General features: G+C 41.5%; 1 protein-coding gene across 1 annotated transcript in view; it reads left to right on the top strand.

Moving 5' to 3' along the window:
• The window catches only part of DIP2A (disco interacting protein 2 homolog A), a 120,296-nt gene that overhangs the window by 85,526 nt on the left and 16,275 nt on the right, over positions 1–18,495 (top strand). The window contains exons 24-32 of the mRNA XM_032787695.2: positions 2,167–2,290; positions 3,623–3,744; positions 4,071–4,182; positions 4,533–4,642; positions 6,461–6,591; positions 10,082–10,250; positions 12,126–12,296; positions 16,998–17,059; positions 18,384–18,441. Of these exons, the coding sequence (XP_032643586.1) occupies positions 2,167–2,290; positions 3,623–3,744; positions 4,071–4,182; positions 4,533–4,642; positions 6,461–6,591; positions 10,082–10,250; positions 12,126–12,296; positions 16,998–17,059; positions 18,384–18,441 (1,059 nt within the window). The remainder of the gene's footprint in view (positions 1–2,166; positions 2,291–3,622; positions 3,745–4,070; positions 4,183–4,532; positions 4,643–6,460; positions 6,592–10,081; positions 10,251–12,125; positions 12,297–16,997; positions 17,060–18,383; positions 18,442–18,495) is intronic.

Here is an 18,495-nt window from a genome sequence, read left to right as displayed (position 1 = left end):
AAACGCGCTCTTGGGAAAGAGTGGATCTGAGGTGTCGAACTCGTCAGCTACCTTGTGACTCTCCACACCTTGCTGGCAAATAAAATGTGTGTGCAGGCAAGCTGAGGTGTAGGACACATGACCAGCACAAGTGTCTGAAGAACCGGTTGTTGGGGAGGGAGGCTGTCTTTGTGGTGGTGGTTGTAGCAGCAAGTTCTATGAAGTGACAGAGGGACAGAAATTCAGTTACTGTTCAGAGTTCTGCTGTGTGCTTTTACACTGACTCTGTCACTACTGATGGCGGTCAGAAATGTGACAGAGGACGAGACCTGAGTCATTATGGTCACTTCAGCTTGAGCCAAGCAATGATAAATCTGTCCTGGCAGCCCCCACACTATACCTCTGTCCCCAGACATTTCAGTTAGATTTACTATGTGATTGTGAGAGTGCTTGGATATTCAGGACACTCAGGGAAGGAGTACTCCTGCCCCGAGGAGTTCACTGCCTAGGAGCAGACAAACAAGTGCCTTATAGAAGAGAAGCAGCAAATAAGGCGTGTTTGTACAAGTTATCTAGGTTAACCATAGGCAGCAGGGCAAAAGTCAGTCTTCGAGAGGCTGAAAGTTGGTGGTGTAAGGGCCTTGTGGGCGAGCTGATGAATGCTCTATCAGCATATTCTGTCCTGTGTTCTAATCCAAAATCAGATTTTCTCAGTGTTGGGACTGCAGGGCTTCGACAACCACTTCTCTGAAATGTTCCCCAAGGCTGCAGAGTATCCTGCTGCAGTTCAGAAAACCTCCATGCTGAATTGTTAACCCCAGAAATGAATTTTTTTTTTCACTGACCTGAAAGTTAACTGCAGGTTAACTGCCATGTTCATTAGCAGAGCACCTCCAGACTCCTGGTTACCCACTTTGCTAGCTAGGAACGTTTACTGGCACTCCCTGTGGGTGCCTGGTATTACTGTCTACGGGGTGGTACAGAAAAATATCAATGAAGAGAAATTTAAAGCAAAGGGCATTAAATTAGGAAATGCAAATGTAGGTATCAGAAATGTAAGAGGTAAGCATTGAATTAAGAATAAAGTAAAGCTTTGACTAAGACCATTAAAGTAGTGGGGGAGAGTCCAACTGTAAAGGTGACAAGCCTTTAAACAGCATCAAGATAAGGTAATTGGTTGTGGAGCAGGGGATGGAACAAGAAGTGGGTGAAAGGAAAGGAGATTAGACTGTAACACTGTAAGGGCTGTCAAGGATTTTCTGTATTGCCCCTGTACAGACTTGCTTTAACAAGACACCGAAGGTGAAAGGTGAATGTTTTAACTGCTTTTATTTTCTGCTGTAATGAATCGTTTTACTGGCAGAATCAGAAAAGCATGTTACATTTTCATCATCTTGGTTTCTAACAACAAAGATGAGATTAAGCTATTAAATTTGTGTGGAAAGGCAAATCTAGAACTTGTACCAAGTATCTTCATTATCTGATGTTTATAATGCTGGAGACCTGTAAATATGTGAATTACAGCACAGCCAGTTCTGTGAGCATTTTAAGAGTTTTTGGTGCAATTGGCCCCATTTCTGAGCTGCTGAAGTGTTTGAATATAGTTAGGCTTGGCAGGGTTAGATTTTTACTGGTAAATGTCAGTAAATGCCAATTTCACTATACACACGAAAAAATATTTCCATCGATGATACTTGAAATTTACATGTAAGCAAGGTAAAAATGCTGCTTGAGAATTTATTAATGTTTAATTTAAGGCTGATATTTTGAGACCTGGTTGACAGTTTGTGTTTCAATGGTTATAAAGTTTTTAGCTTTTTGAATCAGTGTCTATTGTCTATAAATAATTGCTGCCTCACTCCCACCTTTGGCTGACTCCCCGATAAAATTAAATCTATAAAAAATGAGAAGAGAAAAAAAGGCTTAATCCATAATTTTGCACAACTGTGAAAATTAAAATTGATGATAATAAAATTTTAAAATAAATATCTGTATTAGCTGTCAAAATTATAAAAATCTAACTGAATTCTACCATTCTAAATGTAGTTTTAACAAGTCTTTAATTCTATCCACTACGATGCTAAAACCATAATTGTAATGAAATGTTAGATCTAAAGCTATTTATTTTACTCAGTGTCAAAATATATTTCCTGCCAATTTTTCCTAAGTCATGTTTGTACTATACAGGGCACAGTAGCTAGCACGGCATCATGTATACAACTGCACAAGAAAGCAGAGAGGGTGGCAGCTGCACTGATGGAGAAGGGACGACTGAATGTTGGAGACCATGTCGCTCTGGTTTATCCTCCAGGTAAGGGAGTAGAGACAGCAGATACTGTAAAGTCATCAACTGTGGGTAAAGGAAGGTAAGTATCTTGATGCTTGAACAGTCCCACAGCCATTTAATTTGGTAATCCATCTCAGAGTGACCAGCATGTAATTATTAAGGGAAAGGCTTCTTATCTTCACTGCTTTTTTCTGCTAAACTGATTCTCCAGCTGGCAGGATAAATTTATCAAATAAATCTATGAAGGTCAGATGGAACATATCTGGACAGTTGTGCATTACCATACCATTGGGAAGTGAATAGGGAATGAATTTAGATCACATGAAAGGTACCAGATTCTCGGTTCCAAAGAGTAAAATGGTGTGTGCATTCACAGCATAGGTACAGTAGAGGGCAGTGCTGACCACAAATGCACCTGTGTCCTAACAGGAAGTGACCACCTCTAGAATGAGTTCATGTTTGGTCTCTGTCACTAATGCGTGCTTGTAAATGTAGCAGGAGCGTAAAACTCTGCAAAAAGGGTAGTTTAGACACTGCATAATGTTAATTTATGAAAGACAAATACTGTATATATTACTTATAATCTACCACACCATCTCAAACTTCATGGAATGTATTAATCAGAGAATCAGAGAAATGTAGGACTGGAAGGGATCTCAACAGATCAGCTGGTCCACCAAGTGTATCTAGACCATCCCTGACAGGTGTTTGTCCAACCTGTTCTTAAAAGCCTCCAGTGACAGTGGTTCCACATCCTCTCTTGGTAACCTGTTCCAGTACTTATCTGCCCTTATGGTTAGAAAGTTTTTCCTGATAACTAACCTAAATCTTCCTTACTGCAGATTGAGGTGATTTCTTCTTGTACTACCTTCAATGGATATGGAAAGCAATTATCACCATGCTCTTTGTTATTAGGTCCCCCCTCAGTCGTCTTTTCTCAAGACTAAACATTTCTTGAACCTTTCCTCACAGAGCAGGTTTTCTAAACCTTTGATTATTTTTGTTGTTTTCCACTGGATTCTCTCCAGTTTGTCCACATTTTTCTTAAAAGGTGGCATCCAAAACTGGACATTTGTCTAAATGTATTTCAACAGATCATCTCATTTGAAGAACTTAAATAATTACTACAAATGTTCTAATATTTAAATACAAAAACTCAACAACCACCCCCTGCCTCCACTCCATCCCCTGGAATGGCTACTTCCAGAGGCAGGGCACTGGTTTAGATGGACCTTTTATGACAAATATATGCATATAGTCTTTTAATTCTAAAAATGTATTGAGGATATTTTTTTGGAATTGGTATGAGAGATTATGATGATTTGTGAAATTAAAACTATTTTTTGTCCTTAACAGGAGTAGACCTAATAGCAACTTTCTATGGCTGTTTATATGCGGGCTGTATACCTATAACAGTTCGACCCCCTCACCCACAAAATCTTGCTACTACTCTGCCCACTGTCAAGATGATTGTAGAGGTATGAGAGATTCCTTGTCTTCTGTTTTGTTTAAAACTATTGATCCAATAATTAAAAAATTGCCCAATAAATGTCATGGTCCAGTGAATATAAAATAAGCCGAATTTCTGAAAAATGTAGTGCTGTGACCCTCTGACTCAGAGTCAATACATGTGTCATTCAACTAGTTTAAAACTTGTTTTCCATTATCACAATTTTCTTTTTCTTTGTTTACAACTTTTTTTATAATCAGCACCTTCAGGTTGGACTGACTTGGGTGGATATTAAAGCACAAGAACATCCATTAATCAGTTCTGTTAACTTTTTGAATGTTGTACTTTGTGCAGGTCAGTAAGTCTGCATGTATCCTTACAACACAAGGAATAATGAAACTGCTGAAGTCCAAGGAAGCTGCCACAGCTGTAGATATTAAAACATGGCCCACCATTTTGGATACAGGTACAGATGTCTAACTACTTGCTCCCAATATAGTAAGATTTTCATTTCGATATGCAAAGAAGTGTGGATAGCTGAAAAGATGCATTATGGCTTTTCCAATATGATTTAAAGCTGTTAGCATAACTGGTGTCTTTGCAAGAATGTCAGTTAGCTTGGAGACCCATTAATCATTTATCCTGTTAGCGCAGCTGGCTAGCTGGATTGGTGTTGAGTCTCATGTATTGTGGCTGCATATCAATCCATAAACCATAAATAACCTAATATTCCAACGTTTAAAGGATTTGTTATACTGCTCTACCTTTTCCAAAATAATAATGTGCAATTGTATTGCTTTTGTGTATTTTAAATAGATGATATACCTAAAAAGAAGGTGGCTAATATTTTTAGACCTCCATCCCCGGATATGTTGGCCTATTTGGACTTCAGTGTGTCTACAACTGGCATATTAGCAGGAGTAAAGGTATATTAATTGAACTGAGATGATTGTCTTAACTAGTTTCTTCCCTGCAATCTTTTCATATTCTATTCCATTCAACTCAACCTGGGAAGAAGCCTAAAAATGGTGAGAGAGATGTTTTAATGTAAACATATTTCAAATCTCACATTGCAGCCGAGATTTCGGATGTAGATGTGTCAGGCACAGCTGTCTAGAAATATTCAGTTAATGATGGTTATAGCTGGAGAATTGGTGAGACTTAAGAAAGAGGTGTAGGCCTTGTCTACGTTACAAAGTTATGTTGTTGTCAACTGCCATGCGTCAGTCTAGTCGTGCATGTGTCCACACTTAACTTTGTCTCGAACTGATGTAAGAGCTCTCTTATGCCAACATAGTGACACCACTTCCCCAAGCGATATTGAGCCATGGTAGATGTGCTGTATTGACCTCAGTACAAGAGTAGACACTTGTTACTTATGTCAACCCTAATAATCCTCCAGCAGTTGTCCCACAATGCCCCATGCTGACCACTCTGGTCACCATTGTGAACTCCACTGCCCAGGGGTCACGTAGACCAGAAGCCTGCCATCACCACCACTTAAAGCCCTGTCAACTTCTGAAATTCCTTTTTCTGCACACTGAGCAGCTCTCCTTTTGTTAAGTGCAACTGCCCAGCTGACCTTGCTGGCTACATGTTTCTGTCTGGAGAAAGGACATATTGGATCTCCTGGACCTGTGGGGAGAAGAGACACTGCAAATACAGTTCCGAACCAACCATAAAAACGTCAACATCTGTGAGAAGATTCCTTGGGGGATGCAGGAGAAGGGGCATGTCAGAGGCAAGCAGCAGGGCCCCATGAAAGCTAAGGAGCTACAGGAAGCCAAGGAGGCCAACAGTTGATCTGGTGCTGAGCCACAGACCTGACACTTTTACGAAGAGTCACTTGCCATACTCAGTGGAGACCTCTCGCCCATTCACTCCACTGTGGATGCCTCCAAGAGCCCAAGTCACAGGTCCCTGCCATGAACAGCAAGGAGGAAGAGGTGGAGAAGGAGAAGGTGGATGGGGGGACCAGCAACTGGGGGATCCAGCTGCATAGTGAGCCAGGACCTGTTTTTTCAGTCCAGCCAGTCGAGTGCAGATGAGCCCAAGGCAGGGAAAGGAACCTCAGGTAAGTGTGTAGATACATGTTCCATTGCAGGGATGGCACCCTGTGATAGGATGCTAATCTACCAATGGTGCACCACGCTGTACATCGAAATAAGGACTCCTGCTGAATATGTGCAGCGCCGACGCAAGGAGCCAAGTGTGCATGCAAACAAGTGATGTACTGACTGCAATGGCTCTATGCTGACATAACTTGCATCGACATAAGTTTGTACCGTAGACATGGTCAGAGAAGGGATAGTCCTGAAGTTAAGGGGCATGACTGGGAGTAAAGAGTACTGTTCTCAACTACCACAGAAATGTTGTTCAGCTGTAGGCAAATAACTTAAAGATGACCCTCAAAATATCTTAGGAAACACAGGGCTTGTACCTTTTTGTTCCTTTAGGATGCATGAAGAGGGGTTTAAAAAAAAAAAATTCTCTGTGTTTTTGGACTGTAAACATTTCAGGAATGTCAGCTCTGGTCTTTGGTGTTTTGCTGGAGGACTCCCTGGCTATCTGAAGATGTACATTACTGGCCCTCGCACCTTTATTGAAGGGGTTACATCATGCTTCCCTTGTTCACATTGACTGTAAAATCATGGCTTCTTCCTCCAGTATTCCAAAGTGTGTTTAAACGTGTAAAAATTTCCTGACGTACATGAGCCTTTAGTAAGCCTGTTTTCCTTCTCCAGATGTCACATGCAGCTACAAGTGCCTTATGTCGCTCTGTAAAGCTACAGTGTGAACTGTACCCTTCACGACAGATTGCCATCTGCCTTGACCCTTATTGTGGCCTTGGATTTGCACTATGGTGCCTCTGCAGGTACAGTATTTAAACCTTATACCTACCTGGGGCTTCCTTGCTTTTCTGTTTTCTGTCTGCTCTGTTTGCAGTCACGATTATGGTACTTTTTACATCTGGTGATCTGGCAACTTTCCGAGACCCAAACATATTTGATTTGTACGGGAGAAGAAATATTGTTTGTAAATACAGGTTACTTGGATTTCAAGTACAAGAAAGAGAGGATTTCAGTATTGTTTCATCTAGATCAGTGGTCCTCAACCTGTTTATCATATGCAGCCCACAGCGTGTTACCTGGGCTGCAGGTTGAGAACCACAGTGCCCAGCCCCACCTATCCAGAGACTCCCCCACAGAGTGGGACCAGGAGTGGGGCCCTGGGCAAGGGGCCAGGTGGCAGGGACCCTGGACCTGGCCATGCAGCAGGGCAGGGCAGCCCGGCCCCACAGCAGCCCGGACCCTGTGGGGAAGCCCCTGGACCCTCTGAAGGGCTGGCCAGTGGCCCCGACCTCATTGTGCCAGGCAGCCAGGAACCCAGACCCCATGTGGCCCAGCGGCCTTTGGCACACAGCTAGGCTGCAGCTGTGTGCTAATTGTGCAGCATGTGGCCTGTGGGTTGAAAACTGCTGATCTAGATCAAATAAACCTCTCCAAAAGTGTCTCTTTGAGGCAGGGGCCCTAACTCGATACATGTACATAAAGCACCCAACACCAGATTGGCATTATACAGTAATAAATAACAACAGTGGAATTAGAAGCAAGCAATTTAACATTCCCTAAAATGCAAGGGGAAGTGTTTGGCTCAGATAGTAAAATCACTAAAATTCAGCACATCCAGTACTGTTGTACAATTGTTCCTCTCTCATTACCTCATTCATTTTAATTGAGTTAAACTAATTACTTTGTATTTGGTTGGGTATGATTAGCCCTCTGCTGTGGAATGCTTTCACTTTTTAGATGGTTAATGAATAAATACATAAATGCAATACAAGATCTTTATTTAAACAAAGATCAAAAATCGAGACCATTGCAATAATTCAGACACACTACATTTTAGATGGGGGAAAAATAGTAGGGGAAGGAGAATAAATTCAGTTTAAATCTTGAGAACATCTTAGTTTCAGCAAGGGGGGAAAAAAACATTGTTTCAAAATACAGTTAAATAAAATCAGACAATCTGTGTTGTTTACTGGTGTGTGTTTTTTCAAGGAAGGGGAGTTGCATATGAGGTGCTTTCTGTCCAAATGTTACATAAGCCTTGCCTTTACTGACTGTAGAGTGCTAGGTTGGTCTCTCTGAATGCAGCATCGTAGAGTTTTTTACTGTATCTATTTGGAGTACAGAATTGATCCAGAAACAGAATACAGAGGGGCTGTTTAAAAACCCAAACCTATTTGTAGTATTGGCCACTGACAAGCCAAAAGTTTTTGAAGGGGCAAGTCTGGCAGGGAACATGGTCACCCACGGAATGGTCAGACGCTGGAGAAGCTGGAAAACTCCAACAATACTCTTCTGAGCCTGTTTTTCAGTGCACCACTGAAAGAGTTGTTCCTTTGTTTCCTTGACACTAATTGATTTCAGACCCTATTTACCAATGTAACATCATATAGACATACATCTGTCATTTCAAAATTAACAAACTGTATTAAAAAAGTAAAGTTTGAATTAGTTCCAACTCTCTTGCTTTCCATTCCTATCTGCTAACTGTTAACCAGATTCTAAATTAAAATCTTTGATATGAACATAGACCCTGTTCATTAGAAGTTGAGAGATCCAAGGCACCTGCTGGGGAGAACACAATAAACTTTTCATTGACGTGAAAGGTGAATGGATCTACAGTCAATCAAAGATCCAGTTGACCCATTACGAACTGCTTAGTGCATTTTCTGCGAGACTGATTCTCTAATGACAGTATACATTTATCTAACAAATATGTGAAAGGTAGTTGTATTTATGAGGAATAGTAACTAATGTGGGAACAGTAGTACCAAAATCTTCTGTAGGTGGGTAGTAACAAAACCCTTTTTGTAATAGGCTAGTATTCATATTTTATAACCTCAGTTCTTAGTACCCTGCCATGTATCTCATCAGATAGAGATCTTGGGTTCTGTCAAGGGAAAATCAGAGGATATCTATTAAATGTATGTGGTACATGCATGGTGGGTACAAATAAGGCTGGTCGTAAAATCTTGATGAGTTCCTCAACCTCTCTGTTGTCTCACATTCTGGATCCATCATGTGCTGCCATTATTTGTTAAACTATCATAGAGAATTTTCTTGTTAATTGCCAAAATGCAATTTTTTTTAACATATGCTGTCTAATGAAATGTTTAAACTGGCATTGCTTCTCTCATTAGTTTTTCAACATCATAAAAATAAGTTCAAGTCCTCCTGTAAAGGACGACTCCTTATTTGTTGTCTCATTTTGAAATACATTTAGCAGGCAGTGTTTATTGGCTTCCTTTCTTGTTTTTTCAGTTAAGTTTGAAGTATTTCTTTATCCTCTTGCCTTTTGTCCTACAATCAGAAAAATATTGTGTATAACATAATTTTTTTTATGTAGCTTGTGTGTATATATAAAACCGTCCAGTGAAGGCAAATTTAACATACTGATTTGTTTTTCTCTTACATTGGTATTAACTGTGAGGAAAATGGCCAGTTCCCTGATGGATTTAATCTGGGAATAGACTCATTTCTGAGACTTAGAGACCTTTAGGGTGGGTGTTTTATACTCATGAGGGAGAGGCTGGGTTGAGTCCCCTCCTGCCCTGTATTCCTGCTTCATGGACTGCCCAATGGCTCCTCCGGGAGAACAGCCTCCACCACCTGCTACATCTCTCCTCTCCCTCTGCCCAGAGAGCAGTGTGGGAGGTGGTTTGTGCCGGCAATGGAGACTAGTGAGATGGGGCCCAGAGCAGATCTCTTGCTGAGGAAGAGGTGGGATGTGGACAACAGCGGAGCGCTGAGGCTGATCACCCAATTGCGGGGTGACTCTTGTGGGTGGCTTTAACTTGGAGGTTCTGTGGAGGGCCTGGGAAGGTAGTGGAGGGCTCCCTTTGAAAATAGGTGAGGGACAATATGGGATCTTGCATTTGAGGGGTCCAGGAGCAGACAAAGTGCCCAAAGTGAGAGTCCACTTGTCCTCAGCCCTTCGGTATGACTTAATGAAGGTGCATAAACTCTCCCGGAAGTTTTAATCCCTGTTTACACTTTGGATCGCTTTCTTTGGCTTGTATAAATGAAAATCACTTCATTATATTAGAGGACAGATTTCCCTTAGCTCTGACCCAAGCTGTCACTCTGCAAACCCCAGTGCTATGCCTGGATGCTTGCTTCTTATGGAGGGTTGCCTGAGTTTTAAACAGCAATTCTGGGTACTAAGCTCTGCTATTGGTCTGTTTTATCTTGTTCTTTCCATGCTTCCCGCCTTTTGGCGTGGTGCCTGCTCAGCATAGCTGAAGTGTATGTTATCTGTGTGTTTCTCTCTCTCTCTCTCTCTCGGGTGGCGAATAGTGTATATTCAGGACACCAGTCTATTTTGGTCCCTCCTCTTGAACTGGAGAGCAATGTGTCTTTGTGGCTGTCTGCTGTCAGTCAGTACAAAGTGCGGGTCACCTTCTGTTCTTACTCCGTCATGGAGATGTGCACCAAAGGCCTAGGAACACAGACTGACATTCTTCGGGTAAGTGGACTACATTTCTGTGTATGCTAACGTACAAGTATCTCCCTCAAATGTTTTTAGTTTGTTGTAGCTGAAAAATGAGCTCCTTCGCGGAATCTCTGAAAGCCTCTGATTATGCTTTGCTTCTTGGCAAATGCTGTAGTTGAAATTGCAAGAAGTTGTCACTTGCTCACAAATTTCAGAAAAAAATAATCCCGTTTTGGATTTGGTGTTTCCATGCTTGATCTCAAGTAATAAGGTATTTTTAGTTTTGAAATTTTGAGGGAAATACTCTGCAGGTGAACTCGTTCTTTCTGAAAAATGAAAGCCAAGAGATAAAAAATCCTGCCACTCACTTGTCAATCCCTTCTTTTCCTGTGTCAGAATTCCCCACACCAAAAGTTCTGGAACATTAAGCTTTCCATTAGCTGTTGACACACACAGACCAGAATGGACATCATAAACTGTACTAAATTTTAGGACTTGGAAAGAACAAAAGTTTACCAGTTGAATCCTGCAACTTCCCATCAGTTACAAGTAACATGGATTTTTGTTGCAATGCCACTTTTGTGAAGCTCTGTGTATATCCCATGCAGACTAATAACATTTTATATTTTGTCTGGTTTACAGACCTCTTCCCTTTAGATTCATTGAGCAGCAGTTTCAACATCCAGTGAGCATATAGAAAGTGTGGCAGCTTGTGCAACCTGGAGTGAGCTGGTTCACTAAGGGCTTATTGTTTTTTAAAGACTCCCATCCTGTTCCCACCTCTGAGGTGCCTGTGCCATGGAATAACACCATGCTTGTACTCAGCTGACAAAACCTCTTTTTTGAGTAACCTGAGCTAGGTGATCTCAATTTTCAAATATGGAAGTTGGTGACAGAGTTAGCAGACAAAAAATCAGGCAGTAGAGCCCTACAGTTGTGTTATACCTCCCAAATTCCAAGATGCTGTTAGAATTTCACCTTAGTCAGTCATCGCACTCCTAAAAATCCTTATCCTTAGGCTCAATGTACAAAAGCATCAGTTTGGGTGGACACACAAGCCCTTGAAAATCAATCCAAATTTTTGTTGCAGGTTACACCAACACATCAATTTGAGCAGTGTCCCAAATAAATCACCCACTGTATTTCTGATGGTTACCTGTTAGCAGAACACGTCTTGCACTTAATGCACTGGTTAACCATTTATAGTCGCATATTTTTTGCTTGGCAAGATCTCTCTGGTGGTTTTTAGTATACAGTAAGAGATCCATTATTTTGTACTTTAAGGGAAAAATAAACAAGTTATCTCTCAATCCTGTTCTCTAAAGGTGGTAATTATACTGTAGTTCCATGTTCATCTACGGCACCCTTTTTCCCTTCTGTGTTTGAGGGGAAGATTTCTGTATTGAAACTCATAATTTGATTGAAAAGGAACTTGGGTATATTTCAGCAGCAAGAGAGCTCCCACTGAAGCAGTGATTTTACTACTCAGAATTGTAGTTTGGGACTTTTCCTATGCTGGAAACTTGCAGAAGCAAAGACCCAAAAGTGGAGACCTATTGTAGTTGCTATCTTCGTTCATTCTGGCTGCTTATGCCAAAAAATCATTACCATTAACCTGGCTGACAGTAATAGACTTTCCTTTGCCAGGTAGTCTCATTGTAATACCTTTAAAAACAAGGGGAGAGGTTATTGATTAGATATTATATTTTGAAGCATAAGTATATATTAGTAGTATGTATTACATTTCCTAGCTCCCTCCTGCAGTAGATCCAATCTTTCCTGGCATTTCTAAAGTCAGTCTATCCCTTAATCTCACTGCGAAAGTAGGAGTCTCCTGAAATTGCTAATTTCTGCGTTATGAGGTATTGTGTTTTCTCCCTGTCTTTTTTCAAACACCCTCTCCAACAGGTGAAGGGAGTTAACCTGTCCTGTGTACGAACATGTATGGTGGTGGCAGAGGAGAGACCAAGGATTGCACTAACACAGTCCTTCTCTAAATTATTCAAAGACCTGGGCCTCTCTGCACGTTCAGTGAGCACCACATTTGGCTGCAGGGTCAACGTAGCTATTTGCTTGCAGGTGAGATCGGATTATAATCCTTCCCTTCAGCTAATGCATGTCAGAGACCTTGATTAGAAAATCCCATACAGCTGTGTCCTGAATAGATTTTTTCTATTGAATTTTATCAGTGATTTGTTTTAAGCCTTCCACTCCCTGTGTGCCTTCCTACTACTAAATTTTGAAGGTTGTTTTTTTGTTTGAAGTTTTTTTTGCATGGCTGGAATGGGGGACTTTGAGTATATGACATCTTGCCCTTCTGTGGTGGTGGATGGCCAACTGAGTTAGCTTTTAACCAACGCAAAAAAGTGTACTGTGCCATTGTCAGCTGTGAATGAACAGTACTGAGATAAATATGTAAGTTGTTATGGCTGTGCAGCATAAATATTCCAAGCAATATCATTATAGGTCTGTTGGGTTATGACTGAAACTTTGCATTTTGATACTGGCTTATGTATATATGGAACAAATTGGAGAGTTCTTCAGATAAGAAATTCCATGTTAAAGAAGCTGTTATGTTGACAAGCTCTACGATTTTCTTTGCATGCCATCTTGCTTATGGTATGTTTTTCTGGGCAAAGTATTTGTTGTCTTTGAATGTGCCACACTGACTTTTTCGAGTAAAAAGTATAATCAGAGGCATAGCAGCTATGCTTTTAAAATGCACAGCCCAGCATTCAGAGAGTAGGGAGGATAGCGTTGAGTGGTGTCTTGTTTTGGTTATTTGGTACTTCAGTCACCGCTACATTTTTTGGCTAACTGAACCAGACTTAAATCTAGTTCTGTTCAACCACATAGATGTGGAGCTCCCCCTTACCAAAAGGGTAGTGCGTGTTATTGCAGAACATCATGTAGCTGTGAGGGGTTATAGGCTAGTAAAGTGGTAGATACCCCTATATAATGACTGAGTACGTTAACTCTGTTTTGATAAAGGCAAGCTTCAATGAATCTGTCAGGTGTTAGGCCCCCTTCCTCCAAAGATATACACACATGCTTAACTTTTCAGTGGGAATTCCCACGTATGTAGTCAGTGGGGCTACTCACATGCATAATGTTAAACACATATATAACTGCTCACAGGTTTGGGGCCTTAAGCTGTAAGTTCTTTGCAGTCAGAAAGTGACTGTACATTGGATGTCAGATAGTCAAAGACTGAGGTTCTGTACAGGTTTTTACTACACCTTCCTAAGATGTCAGCTACAGGGTGTTAATTCCTTTGGGGCCTGCTACCACTAGAGGAAAGAAGGCCTGTTTCCCTTGGGAGCATCTTTGAATGTTATCACTCTAGATGCTCCCATGAAAGGAGAGAGAGAATCCTTAGCAAAAGTTGTATGAATCTTAACCCTAAAAGAATACCTCTCTTTAACTCGTTCAGAAGTGAAAGGGGTTTTTTAAATGGTTTGTGACACACATCTGTAGTCTAGTGCTTTTTGTAGCTGAGAGCTTTTCAGACTCCTCTTTTCTCCTTCTCTCCATGCTGTATCTCTGACCTTATGTGCAGAGTCTCTTGTAATTCTTCCTTGCAAACAGATGCTATAATCCTAATGAACTTAGAAGTGCAAGTTCAGGTTACACACTTTGCATCCTGTGTTAATTCATTTCTCGGACAGGCACTAGACAGATGACAAGCCGCAGAAGAAATGTTTTCTCAATATAGTAGCAGCAATACCACACAAGGAGAACACCTAGTAGTAATGCTGTGTGTGAACTTGGAGTGTTAAACCCCTCAGAGATAACTGACAAGACTCCAGATCTTGTATGTTGTGCCGATACTATTTCCTCTTAACAGACTTCAGCTTCAGAATGGGCCATGCATGATATCGCTTACTCTGCGGCTGAGAACTTCACACCTTTCCGACAGAGGTTCTCAGACTGGGGGTCGGGACCCCTTGGGGTCACGAGGTTGTTACATGGGGGGTCACAAGCTGTCAGCCTCTACCCCAAACCCTGCTTTGCCTCCAGCATTGATAAAGGTGTTAAATGTCTAAAACACCGGGGCTTGCACTCAGAGGCTTCCTATGTGAAAGGGGTCACCAGGACAAAAATTTGAGAACCGCTGCTTTTGAATATGCTGTGCCAGGTATAACTGCACTTTAAAAGAGCTACACAGTCTTTTTTTTTTTTTTTGCACAGATGAAGGAAGATTAATTAAAAGACCTAAATACAAAGGTAAAATAGTGTAAATAAAGTAATTTAATGAACTCATTACATCGGAGAGTAAATAGATAAGCTACCCACACACGCAAACGTGTGTTCTGTCTGTGAAAATCCCAGAGTAAGACTTGAGATATACAGGAAATCAAGAGTGGAGTGCATAGAAATGTGATTGGGTAGAAGGGTTTTTTAAGTGCCTAAATAAGGATTTAGGAGCCCAACTTTAGGCACCTTTTTTTTTGAAAGTCTTGGGCAACAACTGTAATGACAAAGTAAGAATGGGAAAGATTAATTTGGGCCCGTTGCGAGTTTCCCTTACTGCTAAAAATAAAGGCACATCAGATATTAGCAAGCAAAATAAGGAGAGAAGGACCTCTGGAAATCCATGCCCTCACAGAGCCATCCTTTAGAGAGCCTTTATGAAGAGTTCTGCTTCCTGAAGTCGCAAGTAGACGGAGAATAAAGATTGTGTCTGAGTCCATGTTTTTTTCAATAGAAGTGTCTATTTTATGGCAGTGGACTAACCCCTAAGCTCCTGTGCTACTCCACAAATGTAAACAATTCCTGTATCTAAACTACTTTAAGAAAACTGTCAAGAATTGAGCAGTACGGACAGTGAAAAGTTCACCCAATATGCACTTGCTGACTGCTGACCGCTGTCCACTTTTATTCAAAAGATTTTTAAGTTGTTCCTCTCCTCTCCCCCCGAAAACCCCACAACCCAAAACATTATCATTCTGCAATGTTCTATGTAAGTGCATATCAGCGCTGTCTAGGCAATTATATTGGTGCGGTTTAGTATGGAAATAATACAGAACACCTTCCTATCTTAACAGACTGGTTTAAAAGTCCCCTTTGAAGCCATAAATAACATTAAATAAGTACTTTTAAATGGGGGAGGGGGGTATAGCGGTAAGCATGCAGGTTCAGTGCATGTTTCCCAATTAATGGTTTAAAGAAAATCCATGTCAGTCCTTTCAAAAAATCTGAAATGGAAATTCCGTTTTTTTTTGTTCTAAGATACTATGATTTTTTGTTCCCGTTCTATTGTGTGTATCTCATGTCTCCTGTGCCTCTTTGTTTGTATTTTTCTTTTCTCTGTTTCTCACACTTTGCTGGCCTCTGTCACTTCTGTTTGTGGTCCCTCTGTCAGCCAAACAGGCTGGGCAGGCTGGCTGAACAGGTATAGTGATGCATGTGTGTGCTTGTAACGTGCTAAAGTCCTCCTTTCTCCATGCATACACTGTGAATGTGCCCACTTAAGGGAGTTCACTTGAAACTAGTCAAATGACTTCTTCATTTGAAAGAAGTCGTATTTTGCTCGCAGAGGCCACTTCTAGCTGAAGTAGAAGAATTCCTGTTGTTAAGCAAGCAGAGGTCACTGTTTTGAGCCCAGGTTTTTACAGGAAGGGTTTAGTGGTTCATTCCCAGAGCTGGAGCTCACATTCTTAACCCAGCTAAAGAGCAGCACTGTTGTTACAGAAAACAACACCCACGTTTTTTTATCAACATTGTTACAAAGCACTAAGGCATGTTATTTTAAGGAAACCGCTGGTTACCATTCCAGCCCTGTAATCTTGAGCATATTACAAACTAGTACTTTCTTATGGATTTTGGTCCATACTAGGGTGAGTATGATTCCCAGCCCGGGTAGACAGACTCATGCCAGCTGTGCTTGAGCTAGCATGCCCAAAATAGCAGTGTGGACATTGTGACATGGGCAGTGGCTCGGGCTGGCTGCCTGAGTCCAAGCCCTCCAGCTGTGCTACCACGTCCACAGCAGAGCTAGCATGAGTGTGTCTACCCAGGCTGGGAATCTCACCTCCCAGCTGAAGTGTAGACAGACCCCTAACACCGTGGTGTGTTGCCCTATGTGGGATGTAGGGGGAGGAAACAGCTGAGGAGTTGTCTAATTTTCAGTTTATTGGAGCATAAACTTATGAACTGCTCCAAGTTTAAGCACTATTGGAATTAAATGGTGCCTTGGATGGTTCATCCACTGAGACTCAGGTTTGCTTCTAGGTCTAGAAACCACTTATCAGAATTGCTCACAAGGTGACACTTCATAACTGCAGCAAAGAATAACCTCGCTCCCCGAGCACGCTGTAAACTTTCAGTACCTACGAAAAGATGTTATAGCCTGACTGATTGTACATATTGATTACCAAAGAGTTTTGTTCTTTCTAGGATCATATCATTGGCTATAGAAATTGAGTGTAGGGAACAGAGTTATGCCTGCGCAGAGTCATCTTATATACTTGAAGCATAGCACATGATGCTGTTTTAGAAGCGCGTATTAGTACCAAAATAAAATTTGGTGCCTTCAAAAGTTTCCATGCGTATATGAGCTACTTCTCTATTTACTTGCCAACTGTATGAAAAACCAAAGCTGCATGATGGGAATTGGTCATTGGAAGAGCTCTTTACTGTGTTCAGAGTATACCAGAGACAACACTGTGTGTCAGTGGAAGACATAGAGGAATATATTTGGAGTGATTTGAAAAACAGAAACAAGATTTTTTGGTTTATGTTAAAATTGTCATCTCCCCCCTCCCCTTTTGTTCTTAGGGAACTGCAGGACCAGATCCAACAACAGTCTACGTAGACATGAGAGCGCTTCGACACGACAGGTACAGGTGATAATACACAGCACTAACCCCTGAAGCACTGCAGACAAGTCTGTTCATCCTTACAGCTCCTGATCTCTCTACCCGCAGCCCCTCCAACCCTGGAAGTGTCCCAGCCTCCCTTTCCCAGCACTTGTTCTGCCCTCTTGCATCAGCTCTAATTTCTGTGCACTAAAACAGATCTTAGATCAAACACTATTTGATTTAGATCAATCAAAAATATTATGTAACAGTATTTGCAGTGCTAACTTCAGCCAGCTCAGCGTTTGAGCGAAGCAACTTAAATTGCAATCACTTAATCTCCCCTTGTCTAGTTCATTTCTAGGGCACACACTGTCATACTATCATAGAGCCAGATATAGACTTGCAAAGAGTTGTCAGTCTGTTAAGACTAAATTCAGCCCCTGGGATAAAGAGAGGAGTCTTATTTCAGGCAATGGGAGTGGTGCCTGTTTGCCTCAGGATTGAATTTGGCCCCTGGAGTTGGGGATGGTGCAGTATAAAATAGTGCATATGAGGAGCAGGCGAGGGGCTGTTTTCTTTATGCCCTTCTGTTGTTTTTCCTGCTACACCCAGCTGTTGGCCTCTTGGCACATATATGCACATTTACTGAAGACCGAGTCAGTGCAGGTTATGCTGCAATGGCATTTACATCCATCCTGGTTTGCCAGTTTGCTTGCTAAATTCTTCTTGACATTTAATTTGCACTATCATTTATATCATCCCTGAATTTGGTCATGAGAGTTTCAACAAAGATGATGTTTCAACTGTAGATAAAGTTTTCAGCTGGCAAGATCTGTGGAGCCCACCACCCCTACAGGAAGCTGAGAGCTGCTTCTTTGTTTAGTGAGGTGAGGCTGGAATGGTTGTAGTCAGTAGGTTCCTGTGTCCTCATCTGAGCAAAATGACGTCAATGGGATCTGACTGGAAGAGAGACCTTGTAGTTTGGCATTTGGTGCCCTTGTCACTTTGGAATCTAGCTGAAACAGTTGCGAATGCAATTGCTGTAAATTTCTAGCATTGCTTTTGAAGTGAGTTTTTGGTATTTTGGGGCACTCCTAGAAGGCCAGGATAATAGAGAGGTATTGTGGTCACCCCTGAGTTCCCAAAGATGGCTGGGGTTCACTAACTGCCAGCTCCCAGTCAGTGAGCACCGTCATGGGCAGCAACTGAGCATAGGCGTCAGCAGACAATGTAGGTCAAGAAAAGGAAAACAAAATTATTAGTAGGGAATAAATGTAAACTCATTTGCCCATTTTTAAAGTGTCGCTGTGAGACCACAAATAAATCTTTACTGAGCAAAAGCATTTTCCATTTACCTTTCCAGGGTACGTTTGGTGGAGCGGGGTTCTCCCCACAGCTTGCCGTTGATGGAGTCTGGAAAGGTAAGTGGATGGCTTTTGTTGTAAAGCTGCCTCATGAACTGTTTTTTTCTGAGT

This window comes from Chelonoidis abingdonii, chromosome 10 (assembly GCF_003597395.2).
Source record: "Chelonoidis abingdonii isolate Lonesome George chromosome 10, CheloAbing_2.0, whole genome shotgun sequence".
In the NCBI taxonomy this organism is placed as follows: domain Eukaryota; kingdom Metazoa; phylum Chordata; order Testudines; family Testudinidae; genus Chelonoidis; species Chelonoidis abingdonii.
Note: the sequence above shows the minus strand (reverse complement) of the source record. Positions and strands in the feature narration are given on the sequence as shown.